This window comes from Acanthaster planci, linkage group LG09 (assembly GCF_054643075.1).
Source record: "Acanthaster planci isolate LZ-2023a linkage group LG09, COTS_SCS, whole genome shotgun sequence".
In the NCBI taxonomy this organism is placed as follows: domain Eukaryota; kingdom Metazoa; phylum Echinodermata; class Asteroidea; order Valvatida; family Acanthasteridae; genus Acanthaster; species Acanthaster planci.
The window spans coordinates 633,347-658,743 of NC_141785.1; the positions used below are offsets into that span (position 1 = coordinate 633,347).

At 39.2% G+C, this 25,397-nt stretch overlaps 1 protein-coding gene across 1 annotated transcript; it reads right to left on the reverse strand.

Annotated features, from left to right (window-relative positions):
* Positions 1-3,482: 3,482 nt before the first annotated feature.
* LOC110989624 (aromatic-L-amino-acid decarboxylase-like) lies at positions 3,483-21,268 on the reverse strand. Its single transcript, XM_022254144.2, has 13 exons — positions 21,138-21,268; positions 19,370-19,562; positions 18,283-18,524; positions 16,722-16,835; positions 16,060-16,182; positions 11,546-11,680; positions 10,578-10,721; positions 9,265-9,331; positions 8,846-8,940; positions 7,127-7,285; positions 6,563-6,661; positions 5,819-5,920; positions 3,483-5,383 (listed from the first exon to the last, which is right to left on the reverse strand). Exons 3-13 carry the CDS (start codon positions 18,484-18,486, stop codon positions 5,165-5,167), a joined length of 1,461 nt encoding a protein of 486 aa, XP_022109836.1. The 5' UTR covers positions 18,487-18,524; positions 19,370-19,562; positions 21,138-21,268; the 3' UTR covers positions 3,483-5,164.
* Between the last annotated feature and the right edge of the window lie 4,129 nt (positions 21,269-25,397).

Sequence of the window (25,397 nt, forward strand, 5' to 3'; positions counted from 1 at the left end):
ATTTTTACAACTGTAAAGATATATCGGGTGGTGTTGGAATTAGAGGTGACCACGATCCAGTTGAAGATGATAGATTGAGTTTTTACGCTAAACGGGGTTGGGTGATAATTACCCATTTTTAATTCTTTTAACGACATTAAATCAAAAGAATTCAGGGATTCTTATATCTATGACTGGGTTTATCTTAACCGAACCGTTAAAAACAAACAATTCTGTCAATTACTATTTTTACTAAATTCAACATGAAAATGATTTACATAGAACTCGACAATGAAAATATTAATATAATATAAAGTGAGACCTTGTAGAATTTCTACGGGTCTTTTTGCTAGTGGGTGGTTAATTAAACTACACTTAGCGGTCAGCAAACTACAAAACCAACGTGCACACGACTAATACGGCCCCAATCGTCAGAGATAATTTTTCTTTAATTGTCGTGAACTTCTAAAGGTGTCTCCTTTAAATAAATTTTCCTGGTTTATTACATAAGTCTCTTGACTAACAGGCTGCAAGCCCTGTTTTTGCGTACTGCAACGAAGCTCAGAACTGGTCTATACTCTGTACTAGGTCAGGTTCCGAGTTAACGAGACGTTCCACAATGATTAAAAATTGTTCTTGGACGTCTAACCCCGTGCCAGATGCCAACAGCGAGGTAACGAGATTTGGTAACGCCCACGTCGGTAAAAGCAGATATTTCCGGCACCAAGTCCGACCACCAAGCGTTTGTGACGGCGTCAGACTGTTCGATCCAAGTGACAGTGTAAAGTAGAAGCATGACCAGATCCGTTTGACGGGATATAGACACCCCAAATCCCATGTAACTGGCGCTGGCGTAAACCCTGTTGGGAATCCCGAAGTCGTGCAGGGGGTCGTATATAAGGTAGTTTTTGCCGGAAACTTGAACATTACCTGCGTCCGAAGCGGTACCCAAACTGAAGTAGTGTCCAGAGTTTCTCGATAGAAAACGACACGGGAGAAGTTGGTAACAATAAAGGCGCTGGAATTTTTATTGAGTTAGAAATCGGTATGTTTTACAAGCTTTTTTCAAAGCTGAAAGCTTTTTTCAAAGCTGAAAACTTTTTTCCAAGTTTATACTAAAAACAGGAAAACAAAATGAATGAAAACCTTTACTCTACTCTGTCGTTAAGAAGCGACAGTAAAGAAGAAACAAAATGTACAGACCCCACAAACTTTAACAAATAAAATCCCAGAAATTACAGAAAGTAAAAAAGAGAAACAACGTACAAAAAATTAAGAGGTTGTTGACCGCGATAAATTATGTTGAATGTGGAGTCGGAACGTTGGGTGTTGTTTCATGGGCTGGGTTTCAGATGGCATCTCTGTATTAAATCTGGGCGCTCTTTCCGCTCCTGTGTGGCTGGTTTTAGAAGGGACCTGCATGTCGTAACTTATGGAGCGTTTGTTTTATTCTGCTATGCGGGTTAAAGATGGAACGTGAAATTGAAGTACGATCAATAGGAGTTTGGGCTGATGCAAAACTTAACATTATAGAAGAATATGTGTCTCTGGCAATAAATGACGGGACATCTCTCACGAAAAGAATTTGTGTTGATTATATCAGAGCTTAAGAGGTTTGATCAAATCAAGGAGAAAATCAGAACACGTGGAAGTACTACGCTTCAAGAAATTAAAAACCAAGACACGGCAGAAATTGAACAACAAGTTCAAGAGAAAGCAAAAATTATCGCAAGGGAAATGATTAATAAAGAAAAAAAGATCTTATGAAAAAAATTAAAAAATCATATTAAGCTGTACTAAAAGTCGAGTTGATTTTGGATTTTCGCCCTTCCCTTTTTGCCCTTCCAAAATTAATTTACACCTCCCCGACGCACATCCATCTTTGAAATAAAATAAGAGTTGTTGAATCCCGGTGGTTCCCAGGCTTTCCACCAAAGCCGCCAGGGTACAGTGCAAGAGCTACCCCTATCTCACCTCCTTATCCTGGCTTGGTGAGCTGGCCCAGCGACTGGGGTCATTAAAAAAGCCAAACCTTTTTTTTAGAAAACCTATAATGAGGAGTACTTCAGTTCGGTTCATTATGCGAGCTCCTTCTTTAGTTGCTTTAAAAATTAATGAGGCGTAATACCTTATGCTTCATTATTCTTTAAACGCTGCTAGAAATGGTACAGCATGTTGTTTGTGTACCTTGGTTTCAACTCGAGGGTTCAGCAAATTTAATGATTTTCATTTTGGAGGTGTGACGTCTTCTTCCATCTGGATAGCGAGTCCCAGTATAGCCTCTGCAAGACCATTCCTATAGAATAAAGGGGGGGGGGGTGTTAAAACCACCAACAGGGAACAATTTAAAAAAGGAAAAATTGTACGAGTTGAACCCCAAAGCAAGCAACAGTATTTGACCTTCGCTGGTGTGGCGGCAGTGAGAGTCAGACATAGATCAAAAGTTGGCGCCCATGGTAGTCCTTGCTGGTTTTTAATTTTTCGCATGAGTGAAGGTACCAGTAGATTGTTACCGCACCAGGGCGAAACGTGCGTCATGACCTTGGCTCAACGGCGGCGGCTTGTTTACACATATAAATAAGACATTAAAATGTTATTTTGAAAAATTTTTCTTGGCAGGTATCCAGTGGTTATTTTAAGGCTGAAAAATATATATTTTTTAATCTTTTGCTGGTTAGGTACCTAATAATATAGGCGTGGTCTAAACCCGGTGTATTCCCTCTAAACTGCTTCGTAAAAACTTCAATCTGAGAAAGAGGCTAGGGTCCCTCGTACTTCTGTTTTGATGATTTGTGCCTCTAATAGGGATTAAAAAGAGGCTTATAAACAAAAAAACGGTGCAATTTATATTGGGATATACAACGGAGACACCCATATGATGTGTGTGTCCATCAGACATGTATTTCAAACATACATCATCCCAACAAAATAATGTGAACTTTTGCTCCAAAGTTGATATTTAGGCCTGCACAACTTTAGGGAAGAAGATTCACAACAGACTAACAATATTTCCAGAGTGCAGTAGAATCATGCAATATAACAATTTGAAAAGGCTTTTCGTGTCAAAACCACATCCGGGGATATTCCACTCTGGTGTTTGTGAAATACACGCCAGTCTCAAGTCAGGCCTGTGGGACTCGTTTCATCTCCTGTGGCGCGCCAATAATCAGTCGGGGTGGGGTCGGACGGAATTTACCCCCATGATAGCTCATGCTCAACATGCTCAAGTCCCCCCTTGTTGCACCACGGGGAAGTGGGATGTACTACCACATATGAGCTAACAATTTTACAATAGATATATTGTCTCTTCGTTTGTCAGAAAGTAAACCAAAAATTTAAATCTGGGAGAAGGGCTCTAGCCCAGCGAGAGCTCCCCCGCGTTCCGTGCGCCACTGGCCACCTTTAGCACTGCATACTCCTTCCCTGAGATATCCCGACACAAACATAAATGGATGTTTGAACACTAATGTTTACATAAAGAACCATTCGAAAACTTTAATGACTTATAATGCTGTTTCGTTATTTTATTTTGTAACTTTAAAATGATTAATTTCATAATTTTCTAAAACAACAAATATGTTTATATTCTGATAATAAGAAGTTTTGATTACAAAAATATGCACTTTGTAAAAGGACTTCGACAGTAATCGTTCCACTTACGTCAGCCTGTGTTGGAACAACAGCGACTGTTTCAGCACAATTAAATGTTGCAATGTCTTGTCTAGCAGATCACTCTATTCCAATGTGCATTCAAGTCTTAGTTGAGTTCTTTTAAATTACACTAAACGCCTCTGCATGTATTATTCTTTCCGAAAGACATCTGGATGACTTAGATTTCACAACACATAATACAAACAAGTCAACATTTACACAACACCGAGATTATCAGCTACCAATACATTCGTTTGTTCCTTCAAGAGGCATTAGGATGTTTTAAATATTTTTATTCTTTCACGTAATGGTGCTTAACTTTTCTTCAGATACACACTGGCGCAGCAGCTCTATAAAGCCTGCTTAAAAAATTAAGGCAACCTACTATAATGGACATTCATACACTGAATTACATCACAAATCAGACACATCTCATTACAAACACATACACAAAACATTTCAATACTCCATTATGTCCAAAATGCTTTAGGACCATTGAAAATACATGTACATTTAAAAGAAAATTTATGGGTCGTTTTGATTTGCATGAAGGAACGAATGGAAAAGACATTCATACACTGAATTAGATCGAAAATAAGATATAACATATATCTAAATTATAAACACAAACGCAAAAACATTTCAATACTCCACAATACACATTACCTAAAATGCTTTAAAGCCATTATAAGCACATGTACTTAATTATTAGCGAAAAACATTTACATGTAAAATAAACTTCACGTAGTCGATCAGGAGGGATAGAATAGTTAATCATTGACAAAAAATAACAGGTCCGAGTTTCGTGCCCTGAGGAACTCCAGCATTGAAAGTGTTAACCAGTCAGAGCAAGTAGAGTGGAATCTTACACATTGTTGGCGATACAAGAGAAAATTACAAATCCACGGAACGATCGCAGTTCTCACTCGTAGATCGATTAATTTAGTTATAGAAACAGTGTATTTCTATCAAATGCCTTTTTGAAGTCTGTAATTACTACAGAAGCTGATGATTTGGGTTTTTCAGCATTAAAACGTATCGGTTGAAGCATAATGAATCAATTTGAATGGAATAAATATGTGCTTGGCTGGTCTTAAACTAACGTTCCTCAGATCAAAAAGTCAGTTTGGGCAAATGTGCATAAAGGCATAATGCGTGTCATTACATTGAATTGTGGTGAAAAGCAAGTCCGTTTCGTAAAAAAAAAAATCTGACCTGTTGGTGCGTCAAAAATTCCGGAGAAAGGCCCAAATTTAAAAACATTGGTTCTTTTGAATGATGTCCAAAATATAGGATTTCAAAGACTTCACGAATTCCTTCTAACCGAACTATTTTTTTGTCAGGGCTGAGACACTAATTTCGTTAAATAACGAGCAACAAAAGAGAGAACGCAAAACTATCCTGTCGGATAGGACCTACGGGAAATCTGGTCCTTATACCTCAAATCACCCACTTCATGATTCGCTGTTGTTTTGTGCTAAGATATGCTCAATATGATGCAAGAAATCGTGTAGGCCAGGGTCTCATTCAAAGATTATTTTCCGTTGCTCACATTTGTGATCCCATTTAAAAGAGGAGAGTTTGTCTCTTCAGTGATGGCATTCCAGGCATAGTGAATATCCTCAGATGTGGTCTGGGGTGCACACACGGCGAAGCGAATGACAAATTGCTTATTGAGATGACTCCCAACTAGGAACACTTTACCTGTCTTAGTAACCCGCCGTAGAAGTTCCTCGTTCTCAACATCTGTGCCCTGGGAAAGACATTGATTACTATTATCAATTTTATAATCTTGACTGTTACCATCTCCATTATCTTCGTCACGAACATTGTCACTGTCAATACTGTCCTAATCGATAGTGTCGTAATTGTCATCACCGATATCCTCACACACACTTCCATGTAAGTGCAACATGTACAATCTAGCCCATGCTTAGAATATTTATAGCCTAAACGCTGTAAGGAACTGATGTGCAAAATATCCCATAGACAGGCAAGTGAACGTCAAGCCTTTAACTGATGAAATTTCGCTTTTCAATCAAGAAGATTGGTAATTTTTCATCATTATATAGGTGAAAATTACTTTAATATATAGTTCATTATATATTAAAGTAATAAAAGTACTAATTCTAGAATGGGACTTCCACTGTAGGAAGTAACCTTCCACAAAGTGACAATACTTACTGACCTTGAGACGGAAACACACGAGGCCAAGTACGACATCAGCTACTATTTCAAATCTTGCATCTTTCCGCACTAAAGCTTCAAACTCATGAGCCAAGTTAACTTGCTGTGAAGGAAAATAAATTTTAATTTCCATTAAAAATGTCTCGTTAAGGAAAAGAAATACGTTAGAAATGGAGATTGAAATACTCAGCATAAGTTTCAATGAGTTTAAAGTTTAAACAAGTAAGACATTTACTAAAATGGTTTCATACAAAAGTAAATATCTTCCCGACATTCTGGCATTAATTACGTCATGATTGCAACAAGCCCAGTTCACCATCTAGTGAATATATGTATTCTGTATTTTTTGGCATAGATAACGTTTAGTGTACCAGTAATTATCAGCGTTTCAGTGACGTGCATCGATACAGTTTCTCAGTGTGCTTTCAGGCAAGTCATACTCATTTTTAAACTGAATTGCCAGTCTTCAAGAATAGCTTTAATTGTCAGGTTTTCCATTACACCAGAAAACCCCGGACTCCTGTAAAAGGGGGAGTACTGGTTTTAGAACCAAAATAAGTTATTAAATGATTATCTATCGTATGCGTATCTACGTGGGTGACTCCAAATGGCTGCCAAACATGTCAAAGCTTAGCCAAATGAGCAGTATTGAATGTGCAATATTGACTATTCCAGGATGAGGGGAGGACAAGAAATAGGCATTAACTGAAAACCTCGGATTGCTGAAATAAAATGTCCTTCTGACCTTTCTAATATGTTCCTGAAGCTGAGACACACCGAAAAGACGAAGAACAAACCACAACTTGAGAGATCGAAAGCGTCTTCCCAGCGGTATGTGCCAGTGCTAGAATTGTAAAAAAATATTACTGACACATTGACCATCCGGAAACTCTTTTGAAGATTTAATTACTAAAGGGGTAGCGTAAAATTTGAAACTATGCATCATCAACTACAAAATTCTCCATCTGACGAGCTGTACTTTGTCGAGGATTCTTAGAGCCGTATGCCAGGTTTGGGCAATGGCTTTTCGTTTGACTCGCCATCAAAACAATCTTAATTTTGCATCGATGAAAACACGAATAGTAAAAAGCAGATTAAAAAAAAAATAGTTTTACTCATAAATGAAGGAAGTTGCACATGCCATAAAAAATCTTGCTTTTTGAAACTATGAACATTGTTCATTCAGGCTCTCTTTTTTCTTTTTTACAGAGGTTCAATAAAGTCTAGTTACTGTGGACATAAGCGTTATAATGTCACGGGTTGTATTTCGTCTAGTAACCCACTGGTAATTTCTTTTTATGACACTCACTCTATAATCGACGACTTTTCCCTCGTGCTCGTGCTTGAGATAGGTTGGATCAACTTGGAAGGCACCCACTAGGTCTGTCTGGTTTCGGACCCACATGGCTGAACAATCAAAGTTCACGCGCATCCATTTGTGCGGGTTAAAGTTGAAAGAATCTGCAAGCTTCAAAACCAGACCAGGAACAAACTATGATCGTATACCGTTGTGACTGCAAGCGAACTAAATTAGAAACAGTGCTTGGAAGATGTGACAGTTTTACTTGACCTCTTATACTGTCTAAGTCTATCCATGTTGAAACAACAGGGCATATTTTTGGGGGATTGTCTAAAGAACTTCATTCGAGATTCAAGGTTCAAGATACTTTATTGTCGATTAAAAAAGTTTTCACTCGAAATTTGCTCTCCCAGTGTTTCAGGAAATAAAATTGCAGTATATTACATGAATGTTAAAAATAAAATTACCAAGTTCAAAAGCATTAATTCAAACCAGTTTCAAAAATATTGAATTCAATTACATAGTGTTACATTACAGATAGGTCACTTGGGGGGAAAATATAACAATTTAGAAGAAGGGGGAACAGCAAAATCCTCGAACAAGGTGGAATGACAAAACATGAAACATGGAAAAGAAAAATAAAACCAAAAACTACTCATCTAATAAAAGATGCATTAAAAATACGGATGGCCTGTGGTAAAAAAGAGGATTTCATTCTATTTGTTTTGCAGGAAAGTTGGGCGCATTCCACCAGATCGGTTTCGAATAATGAAAGGGTTGAGAGGATGAGTAACACCAGACATAATTTCATTAAACTTGTATACAGCATGACACTGAGCTATTTCCTGGATGTTCTGAAAGTCAGCACCTATAATTCTTTTAGCTTGTAACACGTTGAAGTTTTTTACGATTGCACAAAGTGAGGGAGTCAACCCAACTTATGCAGCAGAAATAACTGTCCACTGAACAATGCTCTGATAGAAAAGTTTCTATCCGGTCACTAACATTAAAAGATCCCAGTTTCCTTAAAATTGGGCCTCGAGTTTGATTTTTTACAGATTGTAGTTGCGTTTGCATTCCAGTTTAGTTTATCATGTGCAAGAGTTCCCAAGTAGTTAAACTCGCGAACGACTTCAACGGGCACTTTTTTATTTCAACAGGTTCTTTAAGTTGAGTTGATTTACAGAAATCAAATATCGTTTCTTTGGTACTTTGTATACATTTAATATTAAATAATTTCGGCGACACCAGTCCACAAATCTGCTGATTTCATTTCTATAACCATTTTCGCAGTTATTGGTGATCATTCCAGACAAAGCAGTGTCACCAGCATATTTTATTATAAAACATGACCTGCTGTTAAGGCAAAAATCACTTGTGTACAAAGAGAACAGCAAAGGCGACAAAACACATTCTTGGGGAACACCTGTGCTTACGTGGACGGCATCAGACGCTGTATTAGCAAACCTGACTCTCTGTGACATATGCATCAAGGTATGAGACGGAGAGAGCCCCCCCCCCTGCTTTGTGTTGGTTATTGTCTCGCAGGAATCTGGAGATTCCTTTCAGACATCTTGGGGGATGTGTTAAGTAACAATAGTCTGGAATGTGTATAGGGATTGGACATGCTGGAGGGGGGTACCCCTCGGTCTCATTTCTTGCTGGGTATACTCTGTGATCAGTAAACAACAAATTATGCAATATGCACTTATACAAATCGACACAAACCTCTATCCCATTCGCAAGTGATCTAAACTCTGGACAGATTAATGCAGTCCCTGCATATGCGGCATCAACATGCAACCAAACCTTCTCAGCCTCACCTACAAATCACATTCAGAGATGTCATACGGTAGTTAAAAATTGCAGCAGCTACATGTATATACATAGGACAAATAATGAGCATAACACGATAGTGAAATCTGCATAAAAAGACGACAAATGAAGTCAGTCTTTGTCCTTTAGATCATGTGAAAACGGAACATATCAAAATGTTATGCTGAGGTGTATAAAATCACGACGGACTTAAAAAACAAAATTTATCTTAATGATTTGTTTAGTTATTTGGGATCAGTAAACAAAGGATACGGATTATGGAGACTGATTTCATAGCAACTACATTTTCTCAGCTTAGATCTTATACTCACATATTGGTCCAATTTCTTCAAGATTATCAAAGGCGCATGAAGGTGTAGTACCAATTGTGGCACAAACCTGAAACAAATTAGTTTCATATTCACCAAATTGGTTTCCTGTGATCTTACTTTCATAACGGTGACACTGGAAACTCTTCCAATTTCTGTTTTATTTGCGAACAGATTTTGCAGGGTTTGGGGGTTTCATTTTGCTGTTTTCAGTTTGCTGCGAGGGCCTTTGTGCACAAAATTAATTCATAAAACAAGAAAAGACCGTTGTTTTGTGTGGTGTGTGGGGTGGTGTGGCGTGGGGGGGTGGTGTGTGTGGTGTGGGCTGGGCTGGGGGTGGTGTGGTGTGTTGGGTTGGGTTGTGGTGTAGTGTTGTGTGGTGTGGTGAGTTGAGTTTTAATATCAAAATAACAGAAATGATACGAGGGTTCATATCAGAAGCAAACGCTTGTGCGAGATCTGGAACCTGTCTAATTATTTAAATAATGGGCTGTTATTTGTATTACAAGATGAGAACAGAATAAGTTATCCATGTTTACATCAATAATCCTGTTTCATATTAACTAAATAAATGTCTACGATAAAAACTACAAGGAATGGAGTGAACTACTGGAATAAGAAAGAACAAGAAAAGCAACGGAAACACAAACGATGACGGAACATATTAAAAATTTTATGAAAGAAAAAGTGCCCAGAGATAATAATAATGATAATATGGAGTGATGAAAGTGACAATAAGTTATTTAGTTCTCAGAATAAAGTGACAACAGCAACGTTTTAAGGTACATTTTGAAAAGTTCCAGCGACCTAATAGTAGGCATTGGTTTGAGGTGGTTCCACGGGTGGTTCCATTAGAAAAAGTGAAAATCATGTCACTTGAAGCGTCTGCAGTAAGGTCAGGGACACATGATACAAATCATTGACCCGGCGGAGGCGTGGAATCCGCACAAAGTGGACAGAATAAGCACTATCCCGTGAAAAGTAGGCATGTCACACTTCGACGTTTTGCTGCGTCAAAATTCAAATATCGGCCAATTGTTCTGAATGTTACACATAGTAGCGTTCGAATATGAAACGGACCTGAACTTTCGTTTTGCTTGTCGCATACACAACAGGCCTGCTTTATGCCCCGTGGGCAATCTTTTGAAATGTAAACAAGCATCTTTATGATCATTTTAAATATGCTATAGGCCTAATGCTCAAGCCTGACTATGTCTCCTCTTGAAAATGTTTTCTTTGTAAAATTTCTCTGTACTTTTTTTTATTTTGTTTAATTATTCATTGGGGCCTTTTTTCGAAATTTAAAGGCAACTCACAAATGCTGGAATGAGCCCTTCAGCCTTGTCCTCTTGGATAGCTTTGGCCAGAGTTTCTCCACGTAACGCATACTTGTCATCACAAGGTAGCATTCTCATCTTGACAGAACTGATTAAAGAGGCTCTTTCTACAGACGAATGGGCCTGCCAATTGGATCATTCATCTGAATATTAGTCTGATAGTACAGAAATCTACAACAGAACAACTACTCGAGATTAGAGTTTAAAAGTAACAGATTTTTATGTCATTCAACCCAATATAGACTTTTTACACCGACAGCGGGAAGGTGTGGATTCAACACCATTTCCGGTTTGGTTGTGTATAATGGTTTTAACGGTTTTCAGTGCAGTTTCAACCCCAATCGAACCAAGCATTTTCTAAACCTTTAAGTCCTCACATCGTTGACGTTGTCCATGTGGAATGAATAATTTGGTTGTGTGCTGGCAGCGTTCAAACTTTCTCCAGGACACGTGTCCCAATTGTATAAAAATGCATGGTGTTAAAACATGCGGAACCCAAAACGAATAATTTTTTCCAAAAGCTCTGTTTTTGGACCATCACTTTTGTGTACATGTATATACTGTGAAAAAAAATCATAAGATTTCATTTGGCAACATTTCCTTTTGGCTAATTTCTGGGGCTCCAGCCTAAGATTTCAGTTACTTACACTGAACATAGGACTGATTTTTCACTCTGACGTATCGGTACAATCGTCACATAGAATGAAGGCGTCAGCTTATTATGCTTCACGATACTTCGTTCCGGAACTAAGGTGCAGCGAACGCTCATAAAATGACCTAGGAACAGATTTAACTGAGTGGTTCCCCTGCTTTTTTTGCAGACACGAGAAATGCCAGAGGGCAATGAAATGCAGAATTTTCTAATCAAGAAGCATATTAGTAAATGTACGAGTGTTTGTGGTACGGGACAAAGTGCAGGAAAGATTGTGGACTTGTTCAAGACTTACATATTCCGATGTGTAAGCCACAAGTTTGGACATAATCTCGTACTGGTCTCTCTCCGGTTGCAAAGCTTTATATTGACGGATTGATCTCATCTTTGCAGATAGGAGAGCCATGACGGTGCTTTCACTGGCTGTTCCCTGCAAAGGAATGCAGATTATCTACTATTCTTCCTTATACTGTGTATGATGTTCATGGAATATACTTCTGATAAAAATCAATCCTTAAAATGACTCTAGAGCAAAGACTTGGTTTATTTTGTATTTTTCCCATTTCATATTGGTTTAAGATAGCACTACAAAAGCCATATGAAAACGCTTACGTATTAAACGATGACTGAAGTGAGAAATGCAAGTGTGAAAAGTCAGTAACTAAGAATTGAGATTTTCTCTAGAAAAACAAGCAAAGAAGCCGACATAGAGGGTAACACTGCAAAAGACAGTACATTCACCAAGAATAGATAACAAAACAATCAATTCCAACGGCCAGAACAGCACAAACAGCCCTCAACAAACAAACAGACAAACAAGAATAACAACCAGCTGAAATCCCAATTACACGACAAAGATTATAAGATGTTCCAAGTGACACACAATTAAAAATCTAGGGCGATATGTGAATGACTGCGGGTTGAATAAGTTAAGACATCTTGTACAAAATAGAAGCCTGGCTATTGCTTGAGGTCGCCTGTTTTGATTTTGGAAGGAGGCAGAGACACTGGCCTAAAAATCTGAAAAATTCAAACTCGTTTTCATACATTTTTGGAAACTTCTATAAGGTGCCACTCATCCAGACGCTGCAATTAAGAAATTAAAAAGCCTACCCCTCCTTATCTTTGGTCTTAATGCCCCCCCCCCCAAATTGCCTATTTTTCGCTCGGGAGTGTAACCCTCTTTCAAGCGATTGCAAACATGGCATTCCTGTTATGGCCACGTATGTAGTAACACTATGCATGCCAGACGTACACCGGTCTTTACTTAATGCTCTATTGTCAGCCCTTTGGTTCACTTTTATAGTGCTCAGTCAGTGTAACAATTATCCCTTATAAACGTTTAATACCGACAGACCAAAGTTCACGTTCAAAGATGTCGATGACTAGTCTCTTTTCTGGAGATCAGTTGGTTACTGTAGCAGAAAGCCTTTAGGTTGGAGTCCTTAGTGGGGCCAAAAGGCACATTTAAATTGGGTATAGTACCCAAGGCACTTTTACAAATTGGATGGATTGGAAACGAAACAGAGCTGTCCTTTAGTCAGAATGAGTTTGAAGTTTTGAAATTACAAATAAGGGTAAGAGAAAACGAAAAAGAAACAGAATTGAAACGGTTGGATTTTGAGCGAGAGAAAATGAATCCTGAATTGAAAAAGAAAAACCTATAGCTGCACAGGCAAATAGTCACTTCGTTTAAGCATAAATTTTGGCTCAATAGCTTAAGTGGCCAAAAGAACCCTGGACTACTTTGCTTCACAGTACGTTTGAGGGAAAAGCAAAAGATGTTTATTCCGCAAAGCTCAGAATACATTGGAATACTGTGATCAAAAGGTCATTGTGACTTTGCAAATTACTTTGTTAAACAGGTACCTCGTATTCTCAGTAAGAGAACAGAAAGAAAAACAAAGATTTCACTTGGGACCTAAAATTGTTCGTGTTATGACTTTGTATTGTCAGTGCGCTTCTAAATCAGTGTTCGACTGTGTAATGTTGTAAAGAAAAGAATTTGAAAGTTTACAAACTTGTGCCCGAATCTACAGGGAGAAATTCAGAAATATTGAATAGAGACCACGAAATAAGACGTAAGCGGAGTTTGCAAGAGAGAAATCCAATAAGTCTGATCGATGGCTTAATTCCGTAAACATAGGGAAAGTCTTTATGAATAATTGCTTTATCTCATGCTGCTAGGAGAGTTCAAAACGGTATTCCTAATCAAATTAAAATTCATTTGTACGCTAACTGGTTAAAAAAGCTCATTTTATTCTTCTACTCCCGAAATGGTTAAAATTTTCCTTCCATCCCACCATCTTTAACTATAACCCCAAACCCAAATTTTTACTCTTGGTAGGGGTCGATCAAATGTCAGTCAGTCAGAGAGGTGACTATGGCGAAACTCTGGGGGATACCTTGGATGTAAGTATTTTTCAGGGAGGGGTAGGGGGAGCCAAAAGAAATCTGCCACTTATAGCTTTCAATTATTAAAAGATTTTAAAAGAAGGTGTCTTGGGGGCAGGAAACTCCCATTCCCCCAACCCCCGTTACGCCAATGACAACAATCCATTGGGGTATTTCTATATAGATAATCATGTATAAAGTCTAAACCTACGATAACATGGAATCGCTAACAATCGTGTACAAAGTCCACGTGCACATGTATACAATTAACTTAGTGTGTAATAGCTGATCGGAAAAATGATTCTGGTGTAATATGTTCATCCATCACGGTTAGAGGTCAGGGGAGACAGGGGCTTGTTGTTACAAAGTACACAATTTACATCATATCTCCAAAAGCAAGCAAAACAATAATTGGATTTGGGCTCAGGCCCAAGCCTTAAGGGGAACATCTTTCTCTTTTTGGAAATGGACTATGTCTCATAAAATGCATTTTTTTATTTACTGTATTGCTCCCAATCCTTACCTTTTTTATGTAATAGACTATATCTTAATGTCTTTCTATCGTGTGAGCATAATTGTATATACGTATCTAAGTGTTTTATTGTATTAGTAACGAGGGCCTCTATGGAAAGCAGTATTGTCACTGATCGGAGTATACCCTCATTAAATAAAACTTAAATACATAAATTAAAAGAAAAGCAATCAATTTATTTGCCAAATATTACTTTTCAATTGCCAAAGAAAAACTGCTTTTAAACATTTGATTCGTTATAATATTTAAGGATTTGTAATCACTTTTATGTGAAAACAAATGTCAAATAATAAGTATGTATTTTGAAAACACATTATCATCTGATAGACAAGAAACCCAGCGACATTATTTCTTTTCAGTCTCTTCTCTTATGCAATGCTCTCGTTTTTAGTTGGTCGTATTTAAGTGTTGTTTGTATGCCTATTTCTGTTCGTTTAGTTGCACGTATGTTCACCCTGCACTGCCTGTGTATCCATTTTGTTGGGCGGCGCATGACAGGGGTAGCCATAATCCGGTCCTGTCTCCCGCGACTTCAAATTTTGATCAAAAGAGGCAGCGGTGGAGAGCCGCAGCCAGTGTTTGATACTTGTGCATGCCGTAGTCTCAAATGGAAACGCTGAACCGTGTTGCCAACATAGAGTACAACATAAACCGTTGAAATTATTTCTTGTTGGGGTTTTCCTGAAGATACACCCCACATTTATATTTGCAATGGACGTTAGTAATGAAACACATGCCAAAAGTTAAAAAAAATTAAAGTGACATTGAGCCATTTTATGCAACATCGTCATTAGAAGCCAGTATCGATCCTGGACATATTATAAACTGATTTTTATCGACACCATTTAAACTCTACTAAAGTCTACACTATTCGAACATCAACTGGACATTCGGTTACGCAATAAATCGCTGTGACAGAATAAAATCACAGCGAACCAGATTTTTCAGTTCGCGAATCTCGCTTTAAACACCTGTCTAAGCTAATGACCTTCAGGATGACCTTTAGTTCAATGCTTGCTTCATAATCATACGTTTCTCATTCTTGTGAAAACCCCGGTGGCAAGAATGTATTGATTTGTTTTACAGGGAGAGAGGGAATAAACGAATTTTCAGTGCACGGAAAAGGCTACTGTATATTCAACTACAAAGGATCATTGAATAACATAATAATTCCATCGGACGTCTCGTTTCCACCACAGAAGCTCCCTGGCGTTCAGTGTATTGACCCTGAACAATAAGCAGAACTGAGTTGAGGAAGGAAACATACGTGAGTGGATCTGTAGCCTATAATTATTGCAACACTCCTCCTTATACCTTTTCATTATTTTCATTTCATTATTGTCCAATTACAGATATTAACACTATGAAAGTGGTTCTTAACCAACCAACCAACCAACCAACCAACCAATCAATCAATCAATCAAATTGCACATACATCATACATCTTTTCGCATCAAAAACAATCTGGTTCATCACCATTAGATCGTGAATGCATGAATTATTTATGTTTGTTTGCTAATTGATAACAAATGGCCTCCATCGTGTAATTAGTGGGACAACGATTATCTGTGCTACTCCGGTGCTTCCAATATCTGAAGCGTTAAAAACGCAATTAGGCCCTATTGATGTAATATGAAATAGCCTACCTAGCTCTGAGCGTCATGTCGACTTGGATGAAACGTAATGAGGAGTCAAACTGAATCTACATACTTGGGCGGTTGAACTTCGAAAAAAATGACACTAATGCTTTACAAGCTGTTGTTTAGGGAACTGATGGTAGACATGCTTGGCACTTACTCTCCTCGTTGATGTAATTAACACGTATCCCAAAATTAACGGCCCCTTTCCAAGCTAACCATATACGTCTTGCGTAATGGACTTACCTGAATAACTCCGCCACCTTGACCTCCCTCAGTGCACGAGAGAAACGAATCAGGAAGACGAAGCATCTTTCCCAGCCAGTCTAAAGTTACCATCTCGAGCTCAGTACATGCTGGACTGCTGATCTACACAAACAAGGTACCAAGAATTATTGAAATTGAATAGAAATCAATCATAACTTGCAGTGACTGATGGGAAGAGGTGAGCCCAAGAGAGTGTAAAACCGTTCAGGTTTGAAGATTTCCGCATCATATTCGTACATGAGCATAAAAGGCACCGTGTGATGTTAATATACCATGGCTCTAAACGATTCGATTAAAACTTGATAAATACAAATGGTGGCTCCATTTAAGGTACAAATTGTGACAACTCATCTTATTATTCAGATGTTTCTTTTTGTTTACTATAATATAACAACTACAATTGTCCACTCGAACAGTATTTTCGCATACATCCGTAGTGCACATTTTAATAATGATCAAAGCACAAACCCTTTTGAAGCTGAAAGCAAGGCAGCAACCGAGGTCGAAATTTCGGGAGAAAGAAACAAGGTCCAAACCGATCGGTTTGCTTTGTCCCCCCGGGGGATCCTGGAGGCCTAACAGCTGCGGTATTCTGTGCACTGTATCTTTGCAAATAGCCACAAGGAGTGTGGGTGTCTTACCCAGCTGAATCCAATACATCCTATGGCATCAGACAACATGTCGCCAAGGATAGCAGCGTACGAATTACCAGTAGGGAAGTAGGAATGGAAATGTGGAGAATGCCAGTGTGTTACCTGTTACGGAAACGAAATAGCCAAGAAGCAGAGAGTAACGATGATTCACAACAGTGCTAAGATAAAGTAAATACATTTCTAATACAAAACAAAATATTCATATTAATACTTGACTTGGGCAGTCGAGATGGAGAGGGACAAACGATAAAAAATGGAGCAACTTGAAACATTAAAGATCAATGAAATAACGTACTTAAAAATTTGTGTGTTCCAGCAAAAATCCGTAGAAAAGCTGAAAGATGGAGTGGAACATGGTTGGAAGGGATAATGACGTCCGTTCACGATAATGACGTCTGTGTGTTTTTCGTTGTCATTTGCTGTTTTATAACAAGGATGAAGTTGGTCGAGATATGAGCAAAGGATTAGCAACGACACACGAAAATCAAATGCATTGTGATATTCCATACAAGAAAATATTCGAATTCAAATGTGCGTTTTGTACATTCATTTAAATAAAAGTGGGCATACGGTAAAATGAGGTAGAAACTTGTAAACATTAACAGTCAATGAACACTTATTAATTACGTGTTCTGAGAAAAACCACCGCTTATTTTAAGGACAGACAAAGTTGACGTATTGTTAAGGAACATATTATTTGCATGGGTGTCGCAAGGGGGAGAACAGGGGGAATTTTAAAAAGGAGAAAAAATGGACAAAACGGGAAAAAGGGACGAAAATCACCAATCTCACAGAAAATATCTCGGAATTGACACCTTGCACCGTTTCTTGATTTGCTACTGATAATGCCCCCCTGAAAAATCCTGGCAACGCCCACAATGACACGTATAAAAGCCTGTTCACGATTGAGCGTTTTTACTTTTCACTGTTTGTTTATGTCAAGTAGAATTATCTGAAACTAATACAAGTGATGGCATGACACATGTAAATTCGTTCTAAAACCCAGGAGCATGAGGATCGCACAACTAAAATCTTGTTTATACAAAAAAAGGTATAACTTGAACTCCATTGTGTCACACAGCCATGCTGCACTCATTCTTTATGTGGGGCCTTCGTCATGGTGTCTTTTACGCTTGTTTTTGAATCACTCGAAATCACTCATTAACTACACGGGAACCAGGACTTAATCAGGCCATCTGTTGTACCGGGTGTTGCCAGCGCACATCGTCAAGCAATATGGCTTGGTTTTGTCGGCTTAATGAACACAGAGTCTCCCAAGAGGAAATTAAAAGAGCTAGCATATTGACATTATGACGTCAAAAGCCTGTCATGTGTTATTTCATCCCTTTACAGGGTTACAGTGGCTATTTGGATTCTTAAAGAAGAGTAAAAGGACACAATGGAAAAAATGAAGCTCGTACAGACATAAATGAATCTCAAAGAGACATTGAAGTAAAAACTACAGCAACTCAACAATTTTTTACATCTACTCAGACCATCAGATGATATTTTACAAGGAATGGAGCATGCTTAATTTCTGGACACTTACTCCTGGCATAATGATCCGTTCGATATCTGCGAAGACATCTTGCCATTTGTCAGGATAGTGTGGGGCTTCCTCAGGTATCAGCTTTCGCAGGTACCCCGGTTCAACTTGAGAGAGCGGTGGACGATCGGCAATATTGTCCAGATAATCTGCAATATAATCCACCATCTCTTTGCCCCACTGGCGGAAATCCGCAGAATTTGTCATGATGATTGTTGTAGTATATGAAGCAGTCTCTAGAGCCTCTGATTTCAAAGAAAAGATATAGGATACAAGATTTGGTCTAGCCTCCAGGACAACTGTCTTGCTACCTTAGTTTTCTTGGCCAGTTAAAGAGCTTTTCCAGTCATTCTTGTCACACAAACACACAGCATTCTATATTGCTCCATAATTATTTATGGCTTAAAAAATATTTAAATATTTAAAAATATTGAAATATATAAAAATGCTTTAAATATTTAACTTTATCAAATCGCTTTACGATATGATTGTTGATCAAAAATCAAAAATGGACTATTTCTTAAGGTCCTTATAACCCACTTGATACAGGAGCCCCATACACAGCCCCATAGCTTTTTCAGGTCGTTTAAACATAGAAGAGGGTTTCGCAAATAGCTAAATATGATGGGGGGGGGTACGATCCAGGGCTTAAAAATGGCAACCAGAACTACTGAAAGTTTAGATTTAAATAGACTGTATTATAAAGACAGAGCACTCTACTTAACAAAAAAATGAAAAAGCTACAAAGATTAATACCCCGCGGAGAGACAACAAAATCATTCAAACAGTTATGCACCGTCAAAGTGCAGTTCCACAAAGTGTGCGTTGGGTAAAGAAAATCACAAGTTTTCAGTTTCTTTGCCACATTATACCAATAGCTAAGTGACTGAAATCATCCGTTTGGTTGGCTTCTGAAACCATCAGACCAAAAGAGTATTTAATCGGTATGATAATGAACCTGTAAATCGGTCTGTGTATGATGTATGTGTGATATAAAAACCCGTGCTCAGGTCAACATGGGGCACCTACTACGAAATATCTCCAAGCTGCAACACAGTAAACATGTATCTTATAAAGATATGCCACCTACTTTTCTCGTGGAAAAATCCGCTGACTTGCCAGTAGTTCTAGAGATCAACCTTGTCTCGACACACTGAGTGGTGTGGTCGTGACGTTTTCTGTTGAAACTATTTGGTCGGTGATGATGCACCACCGTAAGAGCTCGACACCAGCAGCACTGACGGAGTTGCTCCGCCCTCGCTGCACCGACCAATAAAAAGCGCCTACAACAAGATCAAAAGTCACATGTTGCACCGTAAATCACTGTTCGTGACATGATCATTATGTGTCGATGGAGTGCATGGGTGAATTGTGTTGACATTCTGAAGACTGGCAGATGCTGAAAATGTTATTATCAGCGTCCTGGTGTCTGATACGGAGCTCTGGAAGTGCCATCTGACTTGTTGAGAACTTGACATTTTTTTTCTCAATTTTACAACATAATAAAGGCAAGACGTTACTATCCTGAGATAATTCATCATGGGATGACGACATCCTTAGATAATTTATTCCGTGACGACAACATCCAGCAAGTGTGATGTCTGCCCTTTTATGATGTCGTCATCCCATGCTAAATTATTTCAGGATGTCGTCATCCAATTGTTTGTTCGATGTCGTCTTCCCATGATAAATTACCCCAAGGATGTCGCCATCCAAATTTATGATGTCGTCATCTCGAGATAAATTAGCTCAGGTTGTGAACAGCTTGCCTATATCATGTCGTTATCCCAAGAAACAATATATCAGGATTTCAACATGTCGCATGGCACTTCTAGAGCCCAGTAGCCAGAAACAGAAATGTAAAAACAAATCTGAAACAAATGTATAAACATGGATTCGATATTCATGCTTGCAAAAGAGTTATTGTTCGGAAATTTTTAACACACAAGTTTGATTCTCTACTTTTTTCCACTCTACTTTGATAAACCGCGGCATGTAGCATACTCAGTGGAATAATTTCAAGGGATACTAAATACCACAGCGAGAAAACACTTCGATTAAATCAGTTTTATTATTTTGGCATTAATCTCCTTGTCGTTAAGTTTCGTAAACTTTAAGCGACACGTGCATAGATAGTGCATAAATGTAAAGGCGGGAAAGGTTCAAGCGGCTCATTTCACACTTTAAGAAGACAACATCCTGATAATCTGAAATACTGCAATACTACTCAGCAGTATCCTGCTTCAGGTAACTTTCTATGCAAAGCCGTATGTTCTGTAATCCTTGTCCGTTTTTGTAATGTAGCTAATCATAAGAAAAATGTCAAACGTCACAAATCAAGCGCAATTAAGTTAGGCCTAGCTTTGGGCTGTATTACAAACCCTTGTAAGATACATTGATGGTACTAATATCTTTCCCCACCTTCATGCTAATATCAAGAACTCATCACAAACAAAATGTTGATAATGATATAGGAACCCAAAGACTCTTTTTTTCAAGTGCAGCACACTGTAACAAAACGAACGATTAAAATGTCCACAGTGGTTGCCACACTGCAGTGGTGTCGCAAAAGGGTGGGGACAAACATACCTGTTGTTCCACGAACAATAGACGCAGGTATACAAGCTGAAGGTCCAGCGAGCTCTTAGCCTGATCCATAGCACACAATAGAGTGTTTTCTCTTGGGATTAAGGAGAACGCACTTTGAATGAACGCCTTTCCGTCCATGTATGCTTTTAGTTCGTTATGGCCGTACTAGGCTCCTCACTTTTCACTCCTACATAAACAGGCGCAGTGAAAACGCACATCTTCGACTGTAAATTCTAATTCTACGCACACATAACAGCCAAACTACAAACCTTTAACTTACTACACGTACATGTAGTTCACGCAGTGTTTCCGATAACACGTCACAGGCCGCGCCCGTGTGCGAAACTCGTCGTCTGCATGGTACGTGTACATAACTCCGCTCTGAACGGGAAGAGAGAATTCACTTCAAAGCTCGCGTTACATAATGCTGTGCCGGGCCAGCAAAGTCATTTTGATGGGGGGGGGGGGACCGGATGGGGCGGACCCCCGAAAGGGTACTCTGCATCTTTTCCTTGCTGTATGTAAGAGTTTCACATAACGTTTCAAATGAATTCCAACTGCTCCACTCCAGAGACGACCAGAAGTCTCCAATGATCCATCCTTTGGCTTTGATACTACGTCCGTGTCTTTCCTCGATGCTTGTACGAACAGCAGCCGACCCTTCTCATGAGCATCATTTGGCCTCGTAGGAGACCCATGTCACTTGTCAGTCTAATCTATTTCTCTTTTAACATCCCTTTCCACCCATAACGACACTTTACACAATTTTATGGGTAATGCTTGCCAGCGCCAGGAGTCCGAGCACCGCTGTGGAGCCTGATGATTATTCACTTGATACAAATACAATGTATTGGCTTTTGTTTCTGAAAAGAAATCCTTTGAAACTATTTCGCCCACAGTTACTGAAATGATTAAACAATAAATCATAAGGTGTATTTTAAACCCGATTTATACAACTAAAAAATTCCGTCATTAAGGTTTTTCGTACAAATCATATCAAATACAATTTTGTCTTCCTACACCACGCAGTACTGATAGACTCAGAAAAAACAGAGATAAAACTCCATGAGGAAAAAAAGACTCTGGAAAACCTTAAGTCTGCTAGTACCGTTTTGCTACTGCATTATCCTAATATTTATTTTTAAGAAAGTTCTTGGACGGTCGAAGTCACGAGCTAGAATGCCGCACCCTTGCTCGACTAGAAAAACCTTCTCACATGCTAATTACATACCTCTGCCTTTTGTACCTGTTACGCAACACATTTTCCGTACATATGCCAACCGATTAGACATTTTTAGCCTGCGATACACCTGTAACGCAGGCATTTTAAAGTCCTATCTATGTAGGAGCATGGATGAATGAGGGGAGGAGCAGCTATACATCATACCCGCCTTCACCGTGACCACACTGCCATGACTGGATCCACGGCAATCCTTTTCACCAGCAATAGCCCAGCCTTATCATATTGGCTGACATTATCGGGAAGGCTACTGTATCCAAAAGCAACAGGTCTGACAGTTAACACTAGTCATCATGAGTATTCTGAACCTTCGTACTTGTGTAGCAATGTGGTAAACATTCATCGTATGAAGCCATCCAAAAAGATGAGAAGGCATACGGACAGGAGAACAGACCAGATTGCAGTGAGTAGGCTAGGTCTGATCATTTTGAAATGTTAATAAAACATAATGACAAACTAATGAAAGTTGCTCCATGAACCAACGACCTATACTTTAAAACCCCAAGGGAAACGTAACCTTACACCATCATGGCCAAGGCTCGATGTTCGTCGCTGGAGCCTCATTCTTTCATTCAGTCCCGTCTTTCCAATAGCCCGTCTCCGGTTCCCACAGGGTCATATCATGCATAATGGATACAGCCCCGCAAATAGGCCAGAAATATGTCCACTGAGCTCTTCAAAGTTTTAATACATTCAAAATATTCTATATCAGAGAGTCCTGAGAGCCATGGAATTGGGTAATTGAAGAAATATGGCACTCAACCTCTGGCCCGGATGCAATCGAGTCCGAAAGTGGCACTATTCAGCCGTTTTGCTGATGGATGCTTTTTCAAAATGGCTCATTTTCTGGGAAGTGAATCTTCATTTTAGGGAAGGTCTGTTTTGGGTGAGGATTTCTCACAAATTCATCAGTCAACCCACTAAAAATTGAAAGGAAAACGAAAGAGGACATGTCGAACATCATGCTTCTGCCCAGCCTGGACACTTCTGAGTGTTGTATTTTTAAAATAAGTTTGAAACATAAGGATTTATCATTGGTGTCTATGGGAATTTACTTTTAAGGGTGCAGCCATTTTGTCACATGATGCAGCGGGCGAAACGATGGACGGCGGCGTGTTCAGGCCGAAATGAAATCGCGCTACGGGTGCATTCCACCATGGAGGAAGGAGGGGATACGCGCAAGCTCATTAATATTTTGTGACCCCGTTGGGATTTTACAATAAGAGGTGCCATTATCGGGAGCGATCATAGAGATATTTTAATAAATCACGAATTTGGGACTTCTGCCGTCCATCTCCACATAGTTTACTCACAAAACCTCCAATTAACCTGTAGATTTGTATAGAGGCGGGGGGACACATGGAGAGCTGAGCGCATATGGGGTGTATTCGGCGAAGGGCAAATAAAAAAAAAATTGCGTGGCTAACCCCCATAGAATTGAAAAGAAAAGTGAACTTCTGGTCATAATCTTGAATTTCCGAATCCAAAGGGAAGAGGAAGGTCAATCTCTGACTAGCCTTGACTCAAAACGTTCTTTAGCGATACGGACTTAAATTACCCGCTGCCAGCTCCTTATCTTCAAGCACAGATCCTACACATTACTCTCTGCAAATACAGTCCACGAGCCCGACCGACTTACGTAACGAGCTACCAGTTGCCCAGTGTTGTATTGGAGCGCATGTGGTGGGCACTGGCTAGTGGACTGCATACATCGTCCGCAGACTTGATTTACCACAAAAACCTGACTTACCCACGATTCAATGCACTGCCGGTGAAAGCCCTCTATTGGTGGCTTGTATACATACACGCTGTGCGGATACCCAAAAACATCGTCTTGCACCCAGACTGTACCCAATATAGGATTTTTCTGTCCGGAATTTTGGCTCATGGATTATCTATCACGATTAGCAAGAGGTTTATTCCCAAACTCGTACTTCAGATAAATGCTCTGCTTTTCACAAAACGCTACAGTGGGTCATAAACACACACTTTCCATCCAAATCCATCGAAGTTCATTCCCAGGAAAAACTGTTGATGACGACATTATGGTGTACTATTTACGACAAACATTTCTCTCTCTCTTTAGCCGCCCTCCAGGCGACGCAACTACACGACACGACGGCACGACGGCTCCCTTGCGTCGTGCCGTCGAGTCGAACCGTCGCCTTCTTGCCATTACTTTTGTACACACACGACACGTCGTGCCGTCGCGTCGTGCTGTCTCAGGTTTTTTTCCATGTTTTATTTTTTCCCGCATAAACGTCGCCCCTTCCGTCGCCCGTCGCGTCGTACCGTCGTGCGTCGCGTCGTGTCGTGCATCGCGTCGCCTATTACGTCGCCTGAAGCACGACGCGACGCACGACGCGACGCGTCGTGTGCTGTCGCCCTTTGCTTCATGGTGTTTATAGAGGGCGCTTTTACTGTTTTCTTTCATTTCCGTCCCCCGTGCTTGCAAAGTACATGCTATTTACTCTTTGGTGTTGATTTGTTCTTGTTTTTATCTCATCCATTCTGCGATTAGGATTTAATATCTGTCATGTTTTATTAAGAAAAAGAAAAAAGAGCATAAAGAAAATCGGCATACGTAGGAACTGCTTTCTCATAATAAGTGGAAGCCCAGAATTCGTCACTCTTTAATCCCAGTCAATGATTTCTTTTTAATACCGTCGGTGTAGTTCCCATTTGTGGTAGATTTGTAATCTTATAGATACTGGTATTTCTCCGTGGTCCATCCCGGTAATTTCTAAGTAGTACTCCCAATTCCCCAAACAATTATCTATTATCATTGTAGCCGTGTCTTTTTTTTCTACTCTGTTTGGCCACACACATAATTTCTCCTCAGATCCGCATGTTACATCAGCAAGCACGTAATAATGATTGATGTATTGTATATTAGAATGGATTTTAAAATATTGTAGCGGGCATGATATGAGAATCATGACACCTGCTTACATTATTAATTTGTTTACTAGTTTACGCCTTTTATTATCAGCCAACCAGTGAGAATTAATTCGTTTCCGGCTAATATAATGAAAAGTTTTCGCACGGTTTAGGAAAATACAAATATTCTCACGTTAGAGAAGGCATCTTTTTAATAATGAGAAAAAAAATAGGGATTCTATTTAACAGAAAACGTTATGAATTAACAATCAAAATAAATAAAGGGCCTAGCTTGAAGACGATCTATTGCTGAAGTTGGGGACGACTTGACCTGGCTTGTCTTGACTTGGCAAGTAGCTTTAGAGCTTGTAGTAGAAAGGCTTGCAGTAAAAAGAGCTTGAATGGATGG

What these genes read in the sequence shown, in the direction of transcription:
- LOC110989624 (XM_022254144.2), bottom strand. Translation starts at nt 18,486, where the DNA reads ATGACAAATTCTGCGGATTTCCGCCAGTGGGGCAAAGAGATGGTGGAT. An exon ending in AAGGTGGCGGAGTTATTCAG is followed by an intron (nt 11,681 to 16,059) that starts GTAAGTCCATTA and finishes ATTCCTTTGCAG; the next exon opens with GGAACAGCCAGTGAAAGCAC. An exon ending in AAGGGCTCATTCCAGCATTT is followed by an intron (nt 9,332 to 10,577) that starts GTGAGTTGCCTT and finishes AATTTGTTTCAG; the next exon opens with GTTTGTGCCACAATTGGTAC.